The 18,184-nt window shown below is 43.6% G+C and overlaps 1 protein-coding gene across 1 annotated transcript in view; it reads left to right on the top strand.

The window, feature by feature from the left end:
• Positions 1-18,184, top strand: part of mib1 (MIB E3 ubiquitin protein ligase 1) — a 265,770-nt gene that overhangs the window by 9,465 nt on the left and 238,121 nt on the right. The window contains exon 2 of the mRNA XM_070890910.1: positions 16,172-16,343. Within this exon, the coding sequence (XP_070747011.1) occupies positions 16,172-16,343 (172 nt within the window). The remainder of the gene's footprint in view (positions 1-16,171; positions 16,344-18,184) is intronic.

Raw genomic sequence — 18,184 nt, 5'->3', positions numbered from 1 at the left:
GCTGAGGTGCAGGATCTAACAGATGTGGTTCAGATGATGGCAGTGAGTGCGGAGAGCATTGACCTTACACAATCGCTACTGGACACCATCAGTGGGGTGGGTGATGAGATATCGGGACTGTCGGGAGAAGTAACAATGCGCTCATGAGAAATGGGAACATTGTCCGGGTACATGAGGGAGGGAATGTCTCAGGCAGCGGATACAATGTCGGTGCACATGAGGGAGGGAATGGTCACAGGTAGCTGATGCGCTGTCAGTGAACAGGCGAGAGGGGATGTTGCAGGTGGTTGACATACTGTTGCTCACATGAGGGAGGGAATGTCAGAGTTAGCTGCTGCATTGATAGAATCAACTGCCACTCCCACTTCAATCCCCAGACAAGCCTCTGATGGGCCCAAGCCGGGTCTTCCAAATTACTGCCTGCCCCCACCCCCCCCCCCCCCCAATCAAGAAGTGCGCATTACCCGAAATGTTCGAAAGAATAAGCTTGGTACCACCCGAGTAATGCTGCGCCATCGCCTGCGGGCAGATGTGGTGTCAACAAGTCCAAGCGCAGCGGGCGGTCTTAGAATAAGGTGGAGGAGAGATGGGTGCAGCCTTTCTCTGCTGTTATTGTTACTGTTATAACTGTTCTCAAATTAAAAGTTTTTTGTAAGTTATGTAAATTTACAAGTTTAAAAGTTTGTAAGTGATCTTAACTGAAAACTTTATTGATACAAGAATATTTTTATTTAAGTTAAGTACAAACAAATGTTAAACTTCTGAATAAAATATATTTTAAATTATAACTGAATCATTTCCATTATTTGTTCCAATATTAACATAACCTTTTGAAATAAACAAGAATCATTTCCATTATTTGTTCCATTAATACAACACAATATTACGGAACAGGTCCAAACAGTAAACATGGTCCATTTGGAATAGTTGCCGCTAAGCCTTCAGGCAGCAAAGGATTCATGGATGAGCTGCTGGCGCAAGGATCGCCAATCGTTAAAGGGGCACAAAAGTCTGCCCACCCTCTGCCTTCGTGCTCCGGGTTCAGGTAGTTGCATGGCGTCCTCGTCCTCGTCCTTGTCCTCCTCGTCATCTGCATCTTCCTCCCCCTCATCAGCCACTCTCACCTTAGGTGGGCCTTCTACTACCAGTTGCCGCTGCCTAATGATGGCTAAGTTATTCAGCACACAATAGTGAACTAACTGACAATCTCAGGGGAGTATTGCAAAGGTGCTTAAAATTAGCCTCCGGAACGGTCCAGGCACTGGAAACGCTGTTTCAAGATGCCAATGGTCCTCTCTATTATGCTGCGCGTCACAATGTGCGACATGTTGTATTCCTGGTTAGTTTCCGTCCGGGTTACGCGTAGGGGCATCATGAGCCAGATGGTGAGGCTGTACCCTTTGTCTCCCAGTAGCAAGCTCTGCCCTTCTGGCTGCTGTTGAAACATGGCAGATATAGCGCTCTTGAGCAGGATAAACGCATCATGGGTGCTGTCAGGGTATCTTGCATCAACTGGCAGGATGCGATGCGTGTCGTCACACACGTGCTGCACATTAACGAAGTGGAAGCCTTTTCTGTTCATCTCGGAATAGAAACAGAAACATAGAAACATAGAAAATAGGTGCAGGAGTAGGCCATTCAGCCCTTCTAGCCTGCACCGCCATTCAATGAGTTCATGGCTGAACATGCAACTTCAGTACCCCATTCCTGCTTTCTCACCATACCCCTTGATCCCCCTAGTAGTAAGGACTTCATCTAACTCCTTTTTGAATATATTTAGTGAATTGGCCTCAACTACTTTCTGTGGTAGAGAATTCCACAGGTTCACCACTCTCTGGGTGAAGAAGTTCCTCCTCATCTCGGTCCTAAATGGCTTACGCCTTATCCTTAGACTGTGTCCCCTGGTTCTGGACCTCCCCAACATTGGGAACATTCTTCCTGCATCTAACCTGTCTAACCCTGTCAGAATTTTAAACATTTCTATGAGGTCCCCTCTCATTCTTCTGAACTCCAGTGAATACAAGCCCAGTTGATCCAGTCTTTCTTGATAGGTCAGTCCCGCCATCCCGGGAATCAGCCTGGTGAACCTTCGCTGCACTCCCTCAATAGCAAGAATGTCCTTCCTCAGATTAGAAGACCAAAACTGTACACAATACTCCAGGTGTGGCCTCACCAAGGCCCTGTACAACTACCTGCCCCTGTACTCAAATCCCCTCGCTGTGAAGGCCAACATGCCATTTGCTTTCTTAACCGCCTGCTGTACCTGCATGCCAACCTTCAATAACTGATGTACCATGACACCCAGGTCTCTTTTCACCTCCCCTTTTCCTAATCTGTCACCATTCAGATAATAGTCTGTGTCTCTGTTTTTACCACCAAGGTGAATAACCTCACATTTATCCACATTATACTTCATCTGCCATGCATTTGCCCACTCACCTAACCTATCCAAGTCACTCTGCAGCCTCATAGCATCCTCCTCGCAGCTCACACTGCCACCCAACTTAGTGTCATCCGCAAATTTGGAGATACTACATTTAATCCCCTCGTCTAAATCATTAATGTACAGTCTAAACAGCTGGGGCCCCAGCACAGAACCTTGCGGTACCCCACTTGTCACTGCCTGCCATTCTGAAAAGTCCCCATTTACTCCTACTCTTTGCTTCCTGTCTGACAACCAGTTCTCAATTCATGTCAGCACACTACCCCCAATCCCATGTGCTTTAACTTTGCACATTAATCTCTTGTGTGGGACCTTGTCGAAAGCCTTCTGAAAGTCCAAATATACCACATCAACTGGTTCTCCCTTGTCCACTCTACTGGAAACATCCTCAAAAAATTCCAGAAGATTTGTCAAGCATGATTTCCCTTTCACAAATCCATGCTGACTTGGACCTATCATGTCACCTCTTTCCAAATGCACTGCTATGACATCCTTAATAATTGATTCCATCATTTAACCCACTACCGATGTCAGGCTGACCGGTCTATAATTCCCTGTTATATCTCTCCCTCCTTTTTTAAAAAGTGGGGTTACATTGGCTACCCTCCACTCGATAGGAACTGATCCAGAGTCAATGGAATGTTGGAAAATGACTGTCAATGCATCCACTATTTCCAAGGCCACCTCCTTAAGTACTCTGGGATGCAGACCATCAGGCCCTGGGGATTTATCGGCCTTCAATCCCATCAATTTCCCCAACACAATTTCCCGACTAATAAGGATTTCCCTCAGTTCCTCCTCCTTACTAGACCCTCCGACCCCTTTTATATCCGGAAGATTGTTTGTGTCCTCCTTAGTGAATACCGAACCAAAGTACTTGTTCAATTGTTCCGCCATTTCTTTGTTCCCCGTTATGACTTCCCCTGATTCTGACTGCAGGGGACCGACGTTTGTCTTTACTAACCTTTTTTCTTTACATATCTATAGAAACTTTTGCAATCCGTCTTAATGTTCCCTGCAAGTTTCTTCTCGTACTCCATTTTCTCTGCCCTAATCAAACCCTTTATCCTCCTCTGCTGAGTTCTAAATTTCTCCCAGTCCCCGGGTTCGCTGCTATTTCTGGCCAATTTGTATGCCACTTCCTTGGCTTTAATACTATCCCTGATTTCCCTTGATAGCCACGGTTGAGCCACCTTCCCTTTTTTATTTTTATGCCAGACAGGAATGTACAATTGTTGTAGTTCATCCATGCGGTCGCTAAATGTCTGCCATTGCCCATCCACAGTCAACCCCTTAAGTATCATTCGCCAATCTATCCTAGCCAATTCACGCCTCATACCTTCAAAGTTAGCCTTCTTTAAGTTCTGGACCATGGTCTCTGAATTAACTGTTTCATTCTCCATCCTAATGCAGAATTCTACCATATTATGGTCACTCTTCCCCAAGGGGCCTCGCACAATGAGATTGCTAATTAATCCTCTCTCATTACACAACACCCAGTCTAAAATGCCCTCCCCCCTAGTTGGTTCCTCGACATATTGGTCTAAAAAACCATCCCTTATGCACTCCAGGAAATCCTCCTCCACCGTATTGCTTCCAGTTTGGTTAGCCCAATCTATGTGCATATTAAAGTCACCCATTATAACTGCTGCACCTTTATTGCATGCACCCCTAATTTCCTGTTTGATGCCCTCCCCAACATCACTACTACTGTTTGGAGGTCTGTACACAACTCCCACTAATGTTTTTTGCCCTTTGGTGTTCTGCAGCTCTACCCATATAGATTCCACATCATCCAAGCTAATGTCCTTCCTAACTATTGCCTTAATCTCCTCCTTAACCAGCAGTGCTACCCCACCTCCTTTTCCTTTTATTCTATCCTTCCTGAATGTTGAATACCCCTGGATGTTGAGTTCCCAGCCCTGATCATCCTGGAGCCACGTCTCCGTAATCCCAATCACATCATATTTGTTAACATCTATTTGCACAATTTCCAAAGGTGTTCGCAAGGTCATGTGGGTACACTCAATGCAGCCCTGTACCCTTGAGAAGCCCACAGCCTTTTCACGCATTGCTTGGGCGGTCATGGGGAACTTTATTTAGTCATTCCTCCGGGCATATAGTGCAGCAGTCAACTGCCGAATGCAGATATGTGTTGCATGTTGAGTAATGGAGCAGACATCCCCAGTTGTGGCCTGGAACATCCATAGAATGACAGTGCAGCTGTAACCTTCACTTCAACTCACAAAGCAGTGCCCCTGACGCTTCTAGGTTGCAGGTCTGCTTTTCCTAACTCTCACATCTCAGTTACAATTTCTTTGCGGAAACGCAGTCTTCTGACACAGTCTGCATCACTCAGGTGCAGCTATGAATGCCTGTCTCGATATACCTGATGTGGTAAGGCCTCCTGCCCATCATCCTATGTGCTTTGAGGTTCCTCATGCAATGACGTCGAATCATTTGTCTCTTCCGCAGCACCATCATGCAGAAGGCTTGCACATAGAATGGCATTGTTTGTATTGCTCCCATGATTAAATTGTATTTTTTGCAAGAAGCTCAAAACGGCAGGCAGGACAATCTTCTTTGTTGTCTTCCCCCCCAAGGTCGACGCCCTAGTATGGACAACACCCTAGTATGGACCACACCCAGGTCTGCGCATGAGCAATAGGCTTACTTAGATCGGGGACACACCCGCCCCCCCCCCCCGGGCTTCATTTGATGCATAGTGTATGGGTTCTAATCCCTTTAGTTTGGCTTCCCCCCCGGGCTTCATTTGATGCATAGTGTAAGGGTTCTCATCCCTTCAGTTCGGCTCCCACACCTCACTCCCCAGACTTCTTTTGAATTCGAGCCCCGAGCCCCTGTGTCCGGGCGAGGGACCGATTTTGCTGGCTGACGCATCGACCCTCGAGCCCGGTTTGGAGACGTTCGGTGGTGGTGTGGCACTTTTATTTTTAAAAATCCAAACTTATAGAATTGCATTCGACTTCCATTTTCTGCGTTTTCAATTGGAAAAATTTAAGCTTGATGATGCATATTTGTGTTCTTGACTCCCTCCAAAACTTTGCCTAAAAACAATGGTGCCTTTCTGCGCCAATGTTTTAACGTGCGCTGTTTTTTTCTTACACAGAAGGTTTTTTGGAAGTGGTCACATATGTCGTCCTAGGAGAAATCTACGTTGGCCAAACTTGCATAATTGTGAAAAACTGGCGCAGACATCAGGCTCCGCAATCTATGACGCAAAAAAAAAACGAACCTAAAAAAATCGTAACTAACTGAGTTACTTTGGCGCACAATCTTTGGGAAAACTTGGATTTTTAAATTTAGACCAAAAAAGCGGCACGCGCGAAACAAACGGCGCAAATCACTGGGGAAAATTGAGCCCCATATAGCTGTCAAATCTGTCAATCTCCGTAAATTTCAATTTACCCAGCATCCACAGCCTTTTGGGGCAGAGACTTTTACATTTCCACTACCCTTTGTGTGAAAATGTGCTTCCTGATTTCACTCCTGAATGACCTAGCTCTAATAAAATTGTGTGCCCTTGTTCTGGATTGGCATGCTAGAGAAAATAGCTTCTTTGTACCGACTGTATCAAATCATTTTATTGTATTAAACATCTGAAGTAGATCACCCCTCCATCTTCGAAACGTGATGAAATACATGTTTATACAATCTATCCTCATACTTTAATCCTTTAAGCCTTGGTTTCATTCTGGTGAAACCCTCCAAGGCCAATATATCTTTCGTGCGGTGGGGTGCCCACAACTGAATGCAATACTTTAGATGGGGTCTGTCTAAGGCTCTACAACAGAAGCATAACTTCCTCCCCCATTGTAGTTCAACCCTTTTGAGATAAAGGCCAACATTCCTTTAGCCTTTTTGATTACTTTTTCTAATGTCCTAATGCATGTTAAGCTTGAGGCTTTAGAATTGCTAGCCATGTTGTGGAGGGGCTTCCTTTGGTCAATGTGTTAGATCTGGGGTTAATCTTTGTGATGAACTTATGGTAAAAAAGGGAATTGGCTGGGAAGATAGCTCCCACCTATACTGATCTGTTGCCCACGATGCTAGAGGGCGTGCTGACCTCAAGCGGGCTATATGTCTTTGTCATATTACTTTGTATGAGGATTAAAAGAGCAAGGAGTTGGTGATTGATGTTCCAGATATCCAAGTCGAATATTAATGTGGCTGGTATGGAAGCAGCAGGAAGGTTACAGGTGCTCAGTGCTGGCAGTCTGCATAGTTAAGCTCCAGCAATATCCCTATGTAAACACTTTTTTTCGGGGTGAGGGAGGACGAATCCTCTAAACCCAAGCTCTCTGGTTATGCCAGTGGGGTATCTCCCTTGATTGAGCGCATTTACACTCGAGCAAACAGAAACTGCTTACATGGTGTATTTTTCCACCTACCAGACACCTAGCTAATCAAATAAAAAGTAATTTTCAGTACTTGTTAATCCTGCCAAGTAAGTGAGCCTAAAGATTAACTTCATAGAATAAATTTTTGTGTACCAATGGTTAAAGATTTGAACGAGCTGTTACATGGCTGTGAAACCCTTCACATAAGAACATTAGAAATAGGAGCAGGAGTAGGCTATCTGGCTCCTCGAGCCTGCTCCGCCATTCAATAAGATCGTGGCTGATCTGAGAGCATTTTTCCTTCCCTAGGAAATTTGGATCACTTTTTTGGAATATGCATTCAGTTTCAAGTCTGGCTCACGATTTGAAGAATTGGAGACTGTAGTTAGTTCTTTGACTTGAGCCTTTCAATCAGTGCAGGAGTTTTATGTTTTGTACCATCCTTGTAAACTGTTCTGTAGTTTAATTAGAACAAACATTAGTGGCAAACCCTGATCAGGTGCTTTAGAATTTTTTTTGTAAACCATCTTGTTACACCCTTTATACATGTCACTCCAAGTTTGAAATACATTTTTTCAGGTTTGCATTTGTACAAGCTCCAGCAAGATTCTAGCATTCTGTAGTATTTGAACTCAGTAATTGCTCTCAGACAATATTCCCCAGTTTTAACCTTCTCTATCAAATGAGATATTTGGGGGAGAGTGGGGGAATCAAAATAGAAGACAGGCCACAAATGATTTAAAATCTAGTTTAGGTACATCGAAAGAATTTTTCTTCACTATTTATACATTTTGTGACTGGTTAGATGGATTGCAGTGGTTTCTTTGCTCTTGTACAGTCCTAAGATCTGTCATCCCTCTTGTAATGAGGTAACTTGTGCTGCAACATGGTTCAGCGGTTGCCAATGGCCCTGACAGCGAGTTTCCATGGGCTATTCAGCTGTGGAGGACATGGCATGGAATCTGATTTTCAACAGTGGTCATGGTATAGCAATCTTTTTTCCTTCCCTAGGATATCTGGATCACTTTTTTGCAGAGTATGCGTTCAGTTTCAAGTCTGACTCATGATCTGAAGAAATGGAGACATTAGTTAATTCTTTGACTTGAGCCTTTCAATTAGTGCAGGAGTTTCAATTGACTTATCTGTAGTGGAACTGGAAGGTAAGCACTGAATGAGATCAGGCCAGGTAGCATAATCAAGCCTCCTCCTTCCAACAAATATGTCTAGTTTGCATTGTCATATAGCATTGATTGATTTCTTGAGCAAGGTCACCACAGATTAAATATGTAAGATACATTTCTCTCCCCCTTCCATCCCCACAGGTAATTAAGTGAAAAGTCCAGTATATCGATCTAACATTTACATTCTCCATTACTCCATCTTAACACGATACGTTTTCCCACAGTTCTAACAGGACTGGTACCATTATTTTCTGTATTTACCCATTACAACTTTCAATTCTCTAGCTACTCATCAAGGGTCTTTGTAAAGTAGTTCATTGACATAACATTACTGGGGACATCAATGCAAAGTACTCCTTTCTGCAAAACTGTTTTATGCATCGTTCTCCACTCATTTTTGGTGGCAGATATTTACATTTCATGTGTCAGCAATTTTGAGACTTGCGATATAGTGCCTGAGCTGCAACAGTCTACTCTGATGATGGCTCCATTGGCGTACTGCCTAGTTGGCCACCATTGAAGTGAGATGGTTTAGCATCCTTTTTGCTCGGAATGCCAATCACACTGCACATCAGCTGGTACTGACCCTTTGTCATGTGCTTGAGGGCTAGGATCAGTATTCAGGAGCAAGAAACCTGCTAATCTCACAGTTAAGTGGCAGTCGGCTAGAGAGGTACCTATGAGTCCAGAAAAAAGGTAAGCATTTCTTTTTAGTGAGGAGTCTTTTATTATGCAAAATAAATTTAATCGATTCAAAAGTAGTAACTTGTTTCTTCTCCAATCCTCCCAAAGTTTCTTGTAAGGGTTATTCAATTTGTACCCAATCTCTAGTTCTAAGATTACCACAAAAGCAAAATACTGCGGATGCTGCAATCTGAAATAAAAACAGAAAATGCTGGAAATACTCAGCAGGTCAGGCAGCATCTGTGGAGAGAGAAACAGAGTTAGCGTTTCAGGTCAGTGACCCTTCAACAGAACTGGAAAAAGTTAGGGATGTAATAGATTTTAAGCAAGTGTAGGGGGAGGGGAGGAAAGCACAAAAGGGAAGGTCTGTGATGGGATGGAAGGTAGAAGAGATTAAGAGACAAAAGGGGTGATGGTGCAAGGCAAGAAGAGATGGTAATGGAACAAGTTAAGAAACAAACGAGGAGTCAAGAGAGGGTGTAAATGGAGATGACAATCATCAACAGCTGCTGTGGGAATGAGGGAAAAAAAAGATAGGGCCAGAGGTTATGGTTTGAAATTGTTAAACTCGATGAACTGACCTGAATATTTCCAGCATTTTTTGTTTTTAACTGTGATTATCATTTAGTTTAAATTAGTTATTTCATTTTTCATTTATGTGTGATGTTTTAAAGTTCTGGACCACTTTCTGTATCTGACGTTTGAAAGAATTAGACCACTTTTGTGCAGTGAAAACCAGCCCAGTTTGCCACTTTTAAAAGTTTTGTTGGACTGAGCTCAATTGGCTGATACCTCGTATAGTGGCATGGCAAACGTGATTTGGCTTAAAAAGATGTCCATCAGACATCTGTGTTTTTTCTACTTTCAATTTTTTTTTGTCTGTGTTGAGTCTCTGTTGTGGGTAGGATACCCTGGACCAAACAAGTACTGGCCAGCATAGCTCATCATTCAAGCTCTACATATGCACACTTGCCAGTGGAGGGGACTGAATAGCATCGGGGAGTGGGAATCCTGGCTGATTTCCCCATTTATTATTTCTGTTTAATCTTCACCCCCTTCTCAAACTCTGAACACTAAAGTACAAATACATGACAGAGATCCATTATTTCAGTACAGGCACCACTATTTAAAAAGGGTAAGAGATCAACTAGGAAATTATAAGCCTATTAGTCTAATGTCAGTTGTGGGGAAGTTACCAGAATCTGTTATTAAGGACAGAGTGGCTGAGCATTTTGGACAAATATGAGCTGATCAAAGAAAGTTGGCATGGATTTGTAAAGGGTAAGTCGTGTGTAACAAATTAGTTACCCCCTCAAAAAAATTCAACTAACATGGTAGATAAGCTGTCTATGGATGTTATTTATATGGATGTCCGGAAGGCATTCAACAAGGTTCAACGTAGGAGACTGTTAACAAAAATAAGAGCATATGGAATTGGAGGCAGTCTATTGCCTTGGCTAGGGAATTGGCTAGGAGACAAGAGACAGGGAGTAGGGATAATGGGAATGCACGCAGCATTCGTAACAAGATAGATGAGTTGATGGCACAAATAGATATAAATGGGTATGATCTGATAGCCATTACAGAGTTGACCAAGGCTGGGAACTGAATATTCAGGGGTATTTGACAAATCAGAAGGATAGACAGAAAGGAAAAGGAGGTGGGGTAGCTAAAGAATGAGATCAGTGCGAAATGAGAAATGTGAGGAATGATATTGGCCTCAGAAGATCAAGATGTCGAATCAGTTTGGGTGGAGATGAGAAATAATAAGATGAAGAAGTCACTGGTGGGCGTAATCTATAGGCCCCCTAACAGTAGCTACACTGTTAGATGAAGTATAAATAAAGAAATTATGGAGGCATGCAAGAAAGGTACAACAATAATTATGGGCAATTTTAATCATCTTATTGATTAGACAAATCAAATTGGCCAAGGTAGCATAGAAACATAGAAACATAGAAAATAGGTGCAGGAGTCGGCCATTCGGCCTTTCTAGCCTGCACCGCCATTCAATGAGTTCATGGCTGAACATGCAACTTCAGTACCCCATTCCTGCTTTCTCACCATACCCCTTGATTCCCCGAGTAGTAAGGACTTCATCTAACTCCTTTTTGAACATATTCAGTGAACTGGCCTCAACAACTTTCTGTGGTAGAGAATTCCACAGGTTCACCACTCTCTGGGTGAAGAAATTCCTCCTCATCTCGGTCCTAAATGGCTTACCCCTTATCCTTAGACTGTGTCCCCTGGTTCTGGACTTCCCCAACATTGGGAACATTCTTCCTGCATCTAACCTGTCTAACCCCATCAGAATTTTAAACGTTTCTATGAGGTCCCCTCTCATTCTTCTGAACTCCAGTGAATACAAGCCCAGTTGATCCAGTCTTTCTTGATAGGTCAGTCCCGCCATCCCGGGAATCAGTCTGGTGAACCTTCACTTCATTCCCTCAATAGCAAGAATGTCCTTCCTCAGGTTAGGAGACCAAAACTGTACACAATACTCCAGGTGTGGCCTCACCAATGCCCTGTACAACTGTAGCAACACCTCCCTGCCCCTGTACTCAAATCCCCTCGCTATGAAGGCCAACATGCGGAAGAGTTCATAGAGTGTATCCAGGATTGTTTCCTTGAACAGTACGTTGCAGAACCAACTAGGGAGCAGGTTATCTTGGATCTGGTAATGTGTAATGAGACAGGATTAATAAATGATCTCAGAGTAAAGGATCCTCTAAGAAAGAGTGACCATGTCGTAGTTGAATTTCAAATTCATTTGGAGGGTGAGAAAGTTGGATCTCAAACCAGTGTCCTGATCTTGCATGAAGGCGATTACAAAGGTCTGTAGGCAGAGTTGGCTAAAGTGGACTGGGAAAATAGATTACAGTGTAAGACATTTAAGGAGATATTTCATAACTCTCAACACAAATATATTCCAAAGAGAAGGAAAGACTTTAAGAGAAGGGAGAACCATCTGTGGTTAACTAAGGAAGTAAAGGATGGTATCAAATTGAAAACAATGGCATACAAAGTTGCCAAGATTAGTGGGAGGCCAGAGGATTGGGATATTTTTTTTTAAATCCGCAAAGGACGACTAAAAAAAATTATAAATAGAGGGAAGATAGATTATGAGAGTAAACTAGCAAGAAATATAAAAACAAATAGTAAGAGCTTTTACAGGTATATAAAAAGGAAGAGAGTAGCTAAAATAAACGTTGGTCCCCTAGAAGATGAGACTGGGGAATTAATAATGGGGAACAGGGAAACGGCGGATACTTTGAACAAATATTTTGTATCGGTCTTCACGGTAGAAGACACTAAAACATCCCAATAATAGATAAGGGGTTATAGGGAGGGAGGAACCTAAAACAATAACTAACACTGAAGAAAAAGTACTCAGTAAAATAATGGGACTAAAGGTGGACAAGTCCCTTGAACCTGATGGCCTGCATCCTATGGTCTTAAAATAAGTGGTTGCAGAGATAGTGGGTGCATTGGTTGTAATCTATCAAAATTATCTGGATTCTGGAGAGGTTCCAGTGGACTGGAAAACCGCAAATGTAACGCCCCTATTTAAGAAAGAAAGCAGGAAACTATGGGCTCAAGTTTCGGCCTGAGTTGTTCCTAATTTTTTGGAGCAACTAGTTTAGAATGGAGCATCTTAGAAATTGCAATTCTCGGCATTTAGTTTGCTCCAGTTCTAGAGAGTTAGAATAGTTTCATTGTAGAACAGATTTTTTTTTTTCAAAAGGAGGCGTGTCCAACCACTTACGCCTGTTTCGCAAGTTTAGGCAGCGAAAACTTAGTCCAAACTAACTTAGAATGGAGTAAGTGTAGATGTTTGTACGCTCAGAAAAACCTTGCCTACACTTAGAAATCAGGCGTAGAGACTGAGAGATGGGGGGTGGAAGTGGGGGCTTACAAACATTAAACACTTCACACTTTTTTACAAATAAAGCGCCATCATCAATAATAAATGATAAATAAATCAACCAATAAAACAAAAAAAAATAAAAAAATACAAACATCAATCAATAAATAAATAAATTAAGTTTCTACTCACTGACTGCAGCACCGGGAACCCTCCAACAGCGTGCTGCGACGGGGCCCCCCCAGTGTCTCTCTCTCTCCCTCTGTCAGTGTCTGTGTTTCTGACAGCGGGGAGGGAGGGAGAGGAGAAGAGGGGAGGAGGAGAGGGGGGAAGAGGAGGAAGGCGGTGGGGGGGAAGAGAGAGGGAGGCTGAATGGGCTGTGCTGAAGACTTTGGGCGGGCGGGCCCCGTGGACGACGCAGATGCCGGGCCGCCGAAGACTTCGGGCGGAACCCGCCCCCAGCAAGATGCCGGGTGGGCGGGTCCTGCCGCCGCCAACATGGTGGGGGAAGGGGAGAAGAGAGAGGAGGAGCGGGGGGGTGGTGGGGGAGTGGGGAGCTAAACGGGGGGGGGAGGGGAAGTGGAGCTAAACGGGAGGGAGGGAAGGAGGAAGGAGGCCCGAGTCCGATCTTCGCCCTGGCAGCCCATTCGGCCAGGTCTAGGGGCGGTGTGCTTCGGGCCCCTCCCACGCAACCTCGGGGGGCCTGGAGCTACTGCACATGCGCGCACACTCTAACGCGCATGTGCAGAGGCCCCGGCACTGATTTCAGCGCTGGAACCTGGCTCCGCCCCCCCACGCGTTCTGTTGCGCTGTGCCAAGGGCCTGGATCAACTGGACGGAGGGGAGAATACCAAGGTAAATAATAGGCACCGTTTCTGTTCTTAAAAAGTCGGCGCACCACACGGAGATGCGCCGTTCTAACCCTGGGGGCAAACTTGGGCCCAATAGACCAGTTAGCTTAACATCTGTTGGTAAATTGCTGGAATCCATTATTAAGGAAGCAGTAGTAGGACATTTGGAAAAGCATAATACAGTCAAGCAGAGTCAGCATGGCTTTATGAAGGGGAAATCATGTTTGACAAATTTGCTGAAGTTTTTTGAGGATGTAACGAGCAGGATGGATAAGGGGGAGTAATGGACGTGGTGTATTTGGATTTCCAGAAGGCATTTGATAAGGTGCCACATAAAAGGTTACTGCACAAGATAAAAGTTCACGGGGTTGGGGGTAATATATTCGCATCGATAGCGGATTGGCTAACTAGAGAGTAGGGATAAATGGGTCATTTTCTGGTTGCAAAAGGTAACCAGTGGGGTGGCACAGAGATCGGTGCTGTATATTTACAATCTATATTAATGACTTGGATGAAGGGACCGAGTGTAATGTAGCCACGTTTGATGATACAAAGATGAGGGGGCAAGCAATTTGTGAGGAGGATGCAAAAAATCTGCAAAGGGATAGAGACAGGTTAAGTGAGTGGGCAAACATTTGGCAGATGGAGTATAATGTGGGAAAATGTGAGGTTATCCATTTTGTCAGGAAAAATAAAAAAGCAAATCATTATTAAAATGGAGAGAAAATACAAAATGCTGCAGTACAGAGGGACCTAGGGGTCGTTGTGCATGAAACACAATAAGTTACTATGCTTATGCAGGTACAGCAAGTATTCAGGAAGGCAAATGGAATGTTGGTCTTTATTGCAAGGGTGGGTGGAGTATAAAAGCAAGGAAGTCCTGCTACAACTGTACAGGGTATTGGAGAGGCCACACCTGCAGTACTGCGTACAGTTTTGATTTCCGTATTTAAGGAAGAATATACTTGCATTGGAGGCTGTTCAGAGAAGGTTCACTAGCTTGATTCCGGAGATGAAGGGGTTGACTTATGAAGAAAGGATAAGCAGGTTGGGCCTATACTCATTGGAGGTTAGAAGAATGAAAGGTGATCTTGTTGAAACATAGAAGATACTGAGGGGGCTCAACAAGGTAGATGCAGAGAGGATGTTTCTACTTGTGGGGGAATCTAGAACTAGGGGGCGTAGTCTCAGAATAAGGGGTCGCCCATTTAGAACTGATATGAGGAGGAATTTCTTCTGAGAGTTGTAAATCTGTGGAATTCTTTGCCCCAGAGAGCTGTGGAGGTCTGGTCATTGAACATATTTAAGGTGGAGATAGACAAGTTTTTGATCGATAAGGGAGTGAAGGGTTATGGGGAGCCGACAGGGAAGTGGAGCTGAGCCCAAGATCAGATCAGCCATGATCCTATTAAATGGCAGAGCAGGCTCGAGGGGCCAAATAGCCTACTCCTGCTCTTATTTCTTTACTAACATTGACAAGGTATGTCTAGTGGTGACCCACCGCTCCCCCCCCCCCCCCCCCCTGTACTGGGGCCCACAGCTTTTCACTATATAAATGACTTGGAATGACTGAATAATGATCCATAAATCTAAGTTTATTGACAACTTGAAGTTAAATGGCATATTAATTTGTGTAGGAAACAGCAGAAAGTTGCAAAAGGACATTGATATATTAAGTGAGTGGGCAAAGCTGTGGCAGATCGAGTTCAATTTGGTAAAGTGTGAGGTCATCCACTTTGGACCGAAGAAAGATAGATCTATTTTCTAAATGGAGAGAGATTTAGGGGTCCAAGGACATAAAATCACTAAACGCTAACGGGCAGATACAAAAAATAATTCAAAAGCTTAATTGAATGTTGGCCTCTATCTCCAAAGGGGTGGAAGTTGTGTTACAGCTGTACAAAGCTCGGGTTCGAACCCATCTGGAGTACTGCACTCAGTTCTGGGCACCGCATCTCAGAAAGGATATATTAGCCTTGGAGGTGGTGCAGCGCAGATTCACCATGCTGTTAGGGAGTTCCAGGAGTTTGATCCAGCGAAGTTGAAGGAACAGCGATGGAGTTCCATGTCAGGATGGTATGTGAGCTGGTGGTGAACTTGGAGGTGCTGGTGTTCCCATGCGCCTGATGTCCTTATCCTTCTAGGTGGTAGAGGTCACGGGTTTGGGAGGTCTTTCAAGGAAGCCTTGGTGAGTTGCTGCAGTGCAGAAGGTGGAGGTGTGAATGTTTAAGGTTGTGGATGGGCTGCTTTGACGTGGATGGTGTTGAGCTTCTTGTGTGTTGGAGATTATGGGGTGATGTAATTCAAGTGTTTAAGATGATTAAAGGATTTGATCTAGTAGCTGGAGAGAAACTATTTCCTCTGGTATGGGAAGTCCAGAAGAAACTAGAGCTAGGCCGTTGAGGTGTAATATCAGGAAGTACCTCTATCACACACAGGATAATGAAAATGTGGAACACTCTTCCCCAAAAAGCTGTTGAGACTAGGTCAATTAAAAATGTCAAAACTAAACGATAAATTTTGTTTGGCAAGGGTATTAAGGGTTACGGAATCAAGGCAGGTAAATGGAGTTAAGATACAGATCAGCCATGATCTAATTGAAGGGCAGAACAGGATTGAGGGGCGGAATGGCCTACTCCTGTTCCAATATTCCTATTTATCGAGAGCATCATCAGGGCTACCAAATAAGTCTAGATTTCTGTGCAAATGTCAAATCAAAGCTGTCTTAATTTTCAACCTAAAGAGGAACTTGGGCTAACTTTTTGTTTATTAAACGTCTCTTAAAGGGATCAAGCATGATGGAACAATGTGTGATACATGCCGTCAGCAGCCGATTATTGGCATTCGCTGGAAGTGTGCAGAGTGTACTAATTACGACCTTTGCACAGTTTGCTACCATGGCGATAAGCACCATCTGAGGCACAGGTTCTATAGAATCACCATTCCTGGAAGTGAGAGGTAAGTGTACAGAAGAATTGTGGGTTAGTGTAAGTCTTATTTGATCATCTTGTTTACTTTGATCTTTATCCTGTCATGCAAAATTTCAGCATTCTCGAATGCTTTAATTGGTCAGTTATCTTCGCTATTAAAATGGGTGGAAATAACTTCCCAATGGCTTGATGAATTTATCCAGTGAGTAGCTGAGCTGTATAGACTACCAGGGTCCTGGGTTTGATTCTTCAGCTTGCTGAGTTAGCTGACCTCCGCTACGTTGGTGGTAGGGCCACTACTATTGGTCCTAGTCTTGGTTGAGGAGAGGAAAATCGACCAAATATTTCTGCTCCTGGTCACTATTTAGCCACTCTATTCATAATGTATAGATGTCGGGTGAGGACAGTATTGGGATTAGCTGTGATACGGTCTTCCATTTCTGGTCAGATAATCTGCCAGTACTCATTTCATTTAATGATGCTTGCATGTAGATAATGTCCACTTTAATACCTGTGGAACTGTACCCCAGCAGGTCCGGTGACATCTAGAGAGTAAAGTTGTGTGTGCAACTTGTCAGAGCTGCTCGATTGTGCAGAAACTGATTTTTTCCCAATAAATCATGTCATCTGGAGAAAAATAATGGGCTGGATATATTCAAAAGGGAGTTAGATGTGGCCCTTGTGGCTAAAGGGATCAAGGGGTATGGAGAGAAAGCAGGAATGGGGTACTGAAGTTGCATGATCAGCCATGATCATATTGCATGGTGGTGCAGGCTCGAAGGGCCGAATGGCCTACTCCTGCACCTATTTTCTATGTTTCTACATGCAAAGGGTGGTTACGTTAGGAACTCTCTTCTACAAACAGCGATTGATGCTAGGTTAGTTAATTTTAAATCTGTGATTGATAGATTTTTGTCAACCTCAGGTATTGAAGGATATGGGACAATGATGGGTATATAGAGTTAGGTCACAAATCAGCTGTGATCTCATTGAATGGCAGAACAGGCTCGAGGGGCTAAGTGGCCTTCTGTTCCTATAAATTTAGTATTTTTGAACCATCTGCTGACTGTGGAGAGATCTTATAATATATTCCAGAGAACCTAGGATCTGAAGGTGACAGTGGCATCTGATTTTTTTACCCTTTCAATGAATAGATTTTGAGTGGCTGGGTCACAGCAAATCAGACAGCATTGTCAAAAGAGAGTGGCATTTCTACCTTAATGTCCAGAATATCCTACTTCTGGTCATTTGTTGTGTGAAAATGGCATGGCTCAATACGCAAAGAAAACCAAAAGTTGTGAAAGAAAGACTTGCATATTTATATAGTACCTTTCACAATCACCGGATGTCTCAAAGCGCCTTACAGCCAATGAAATACTTTTTGGCGTGTAGTCACTGGTGTAATGTAGGAAATGCGGCTGCCATTTTGCGCACAGCAAGCTCCCACAAACAGCAATGTGATAATGACCGGATAATTTTTTTTAATGTTGATAAATATTAATGGGATAAATATTGGCCAGGACACCAAGGATAACTCCCCTTCTCTTGTTCGAAATAGTGCCATGAGATATTTTACGTCCACCCGAGAGCAGACGGTGCCTCGGTTTAATATCTTATCCGAAAGACGGCACTTCCGACAGTGCAGCAATCCCTTAGTGCTGCACTGGAGTGTCAACCTTGATTTTTGTGACTTGAACCCACTACTTTCTGAATCAGAGGCGAGAATGCTTCCCACTGAGCCATAGCTGACAGGATGTTTAATCTTGAATCTGCCTGACTGAAAAGCGATTTAACTTTACATAATCCAGTGGCTCATTGCTCCCAAAGTTTGGATATTCCCGACGCAGAGAGACCCAATTATTGTCTCTT

This window comes from Pristiophorus japonicus, chromosome 1 (genome assembly GCF_044704955.1).
Source record: "Pristiophorus japonicus isolate sPriJap1 chromosome 1, sPriJap1.hap1, whole genome shotgun sequence".
Lineage (NCBI taxonomy): Eukaryota > Metazoa > Chordata > Chondrichthyes > Pristiophoridae > Pristiophorus > Pristiophorus japonicus.
Note: the sequence above shows the minus strand (reverse complement) of the source record. Positions and strands in the feature narration are given on the sequence as shown.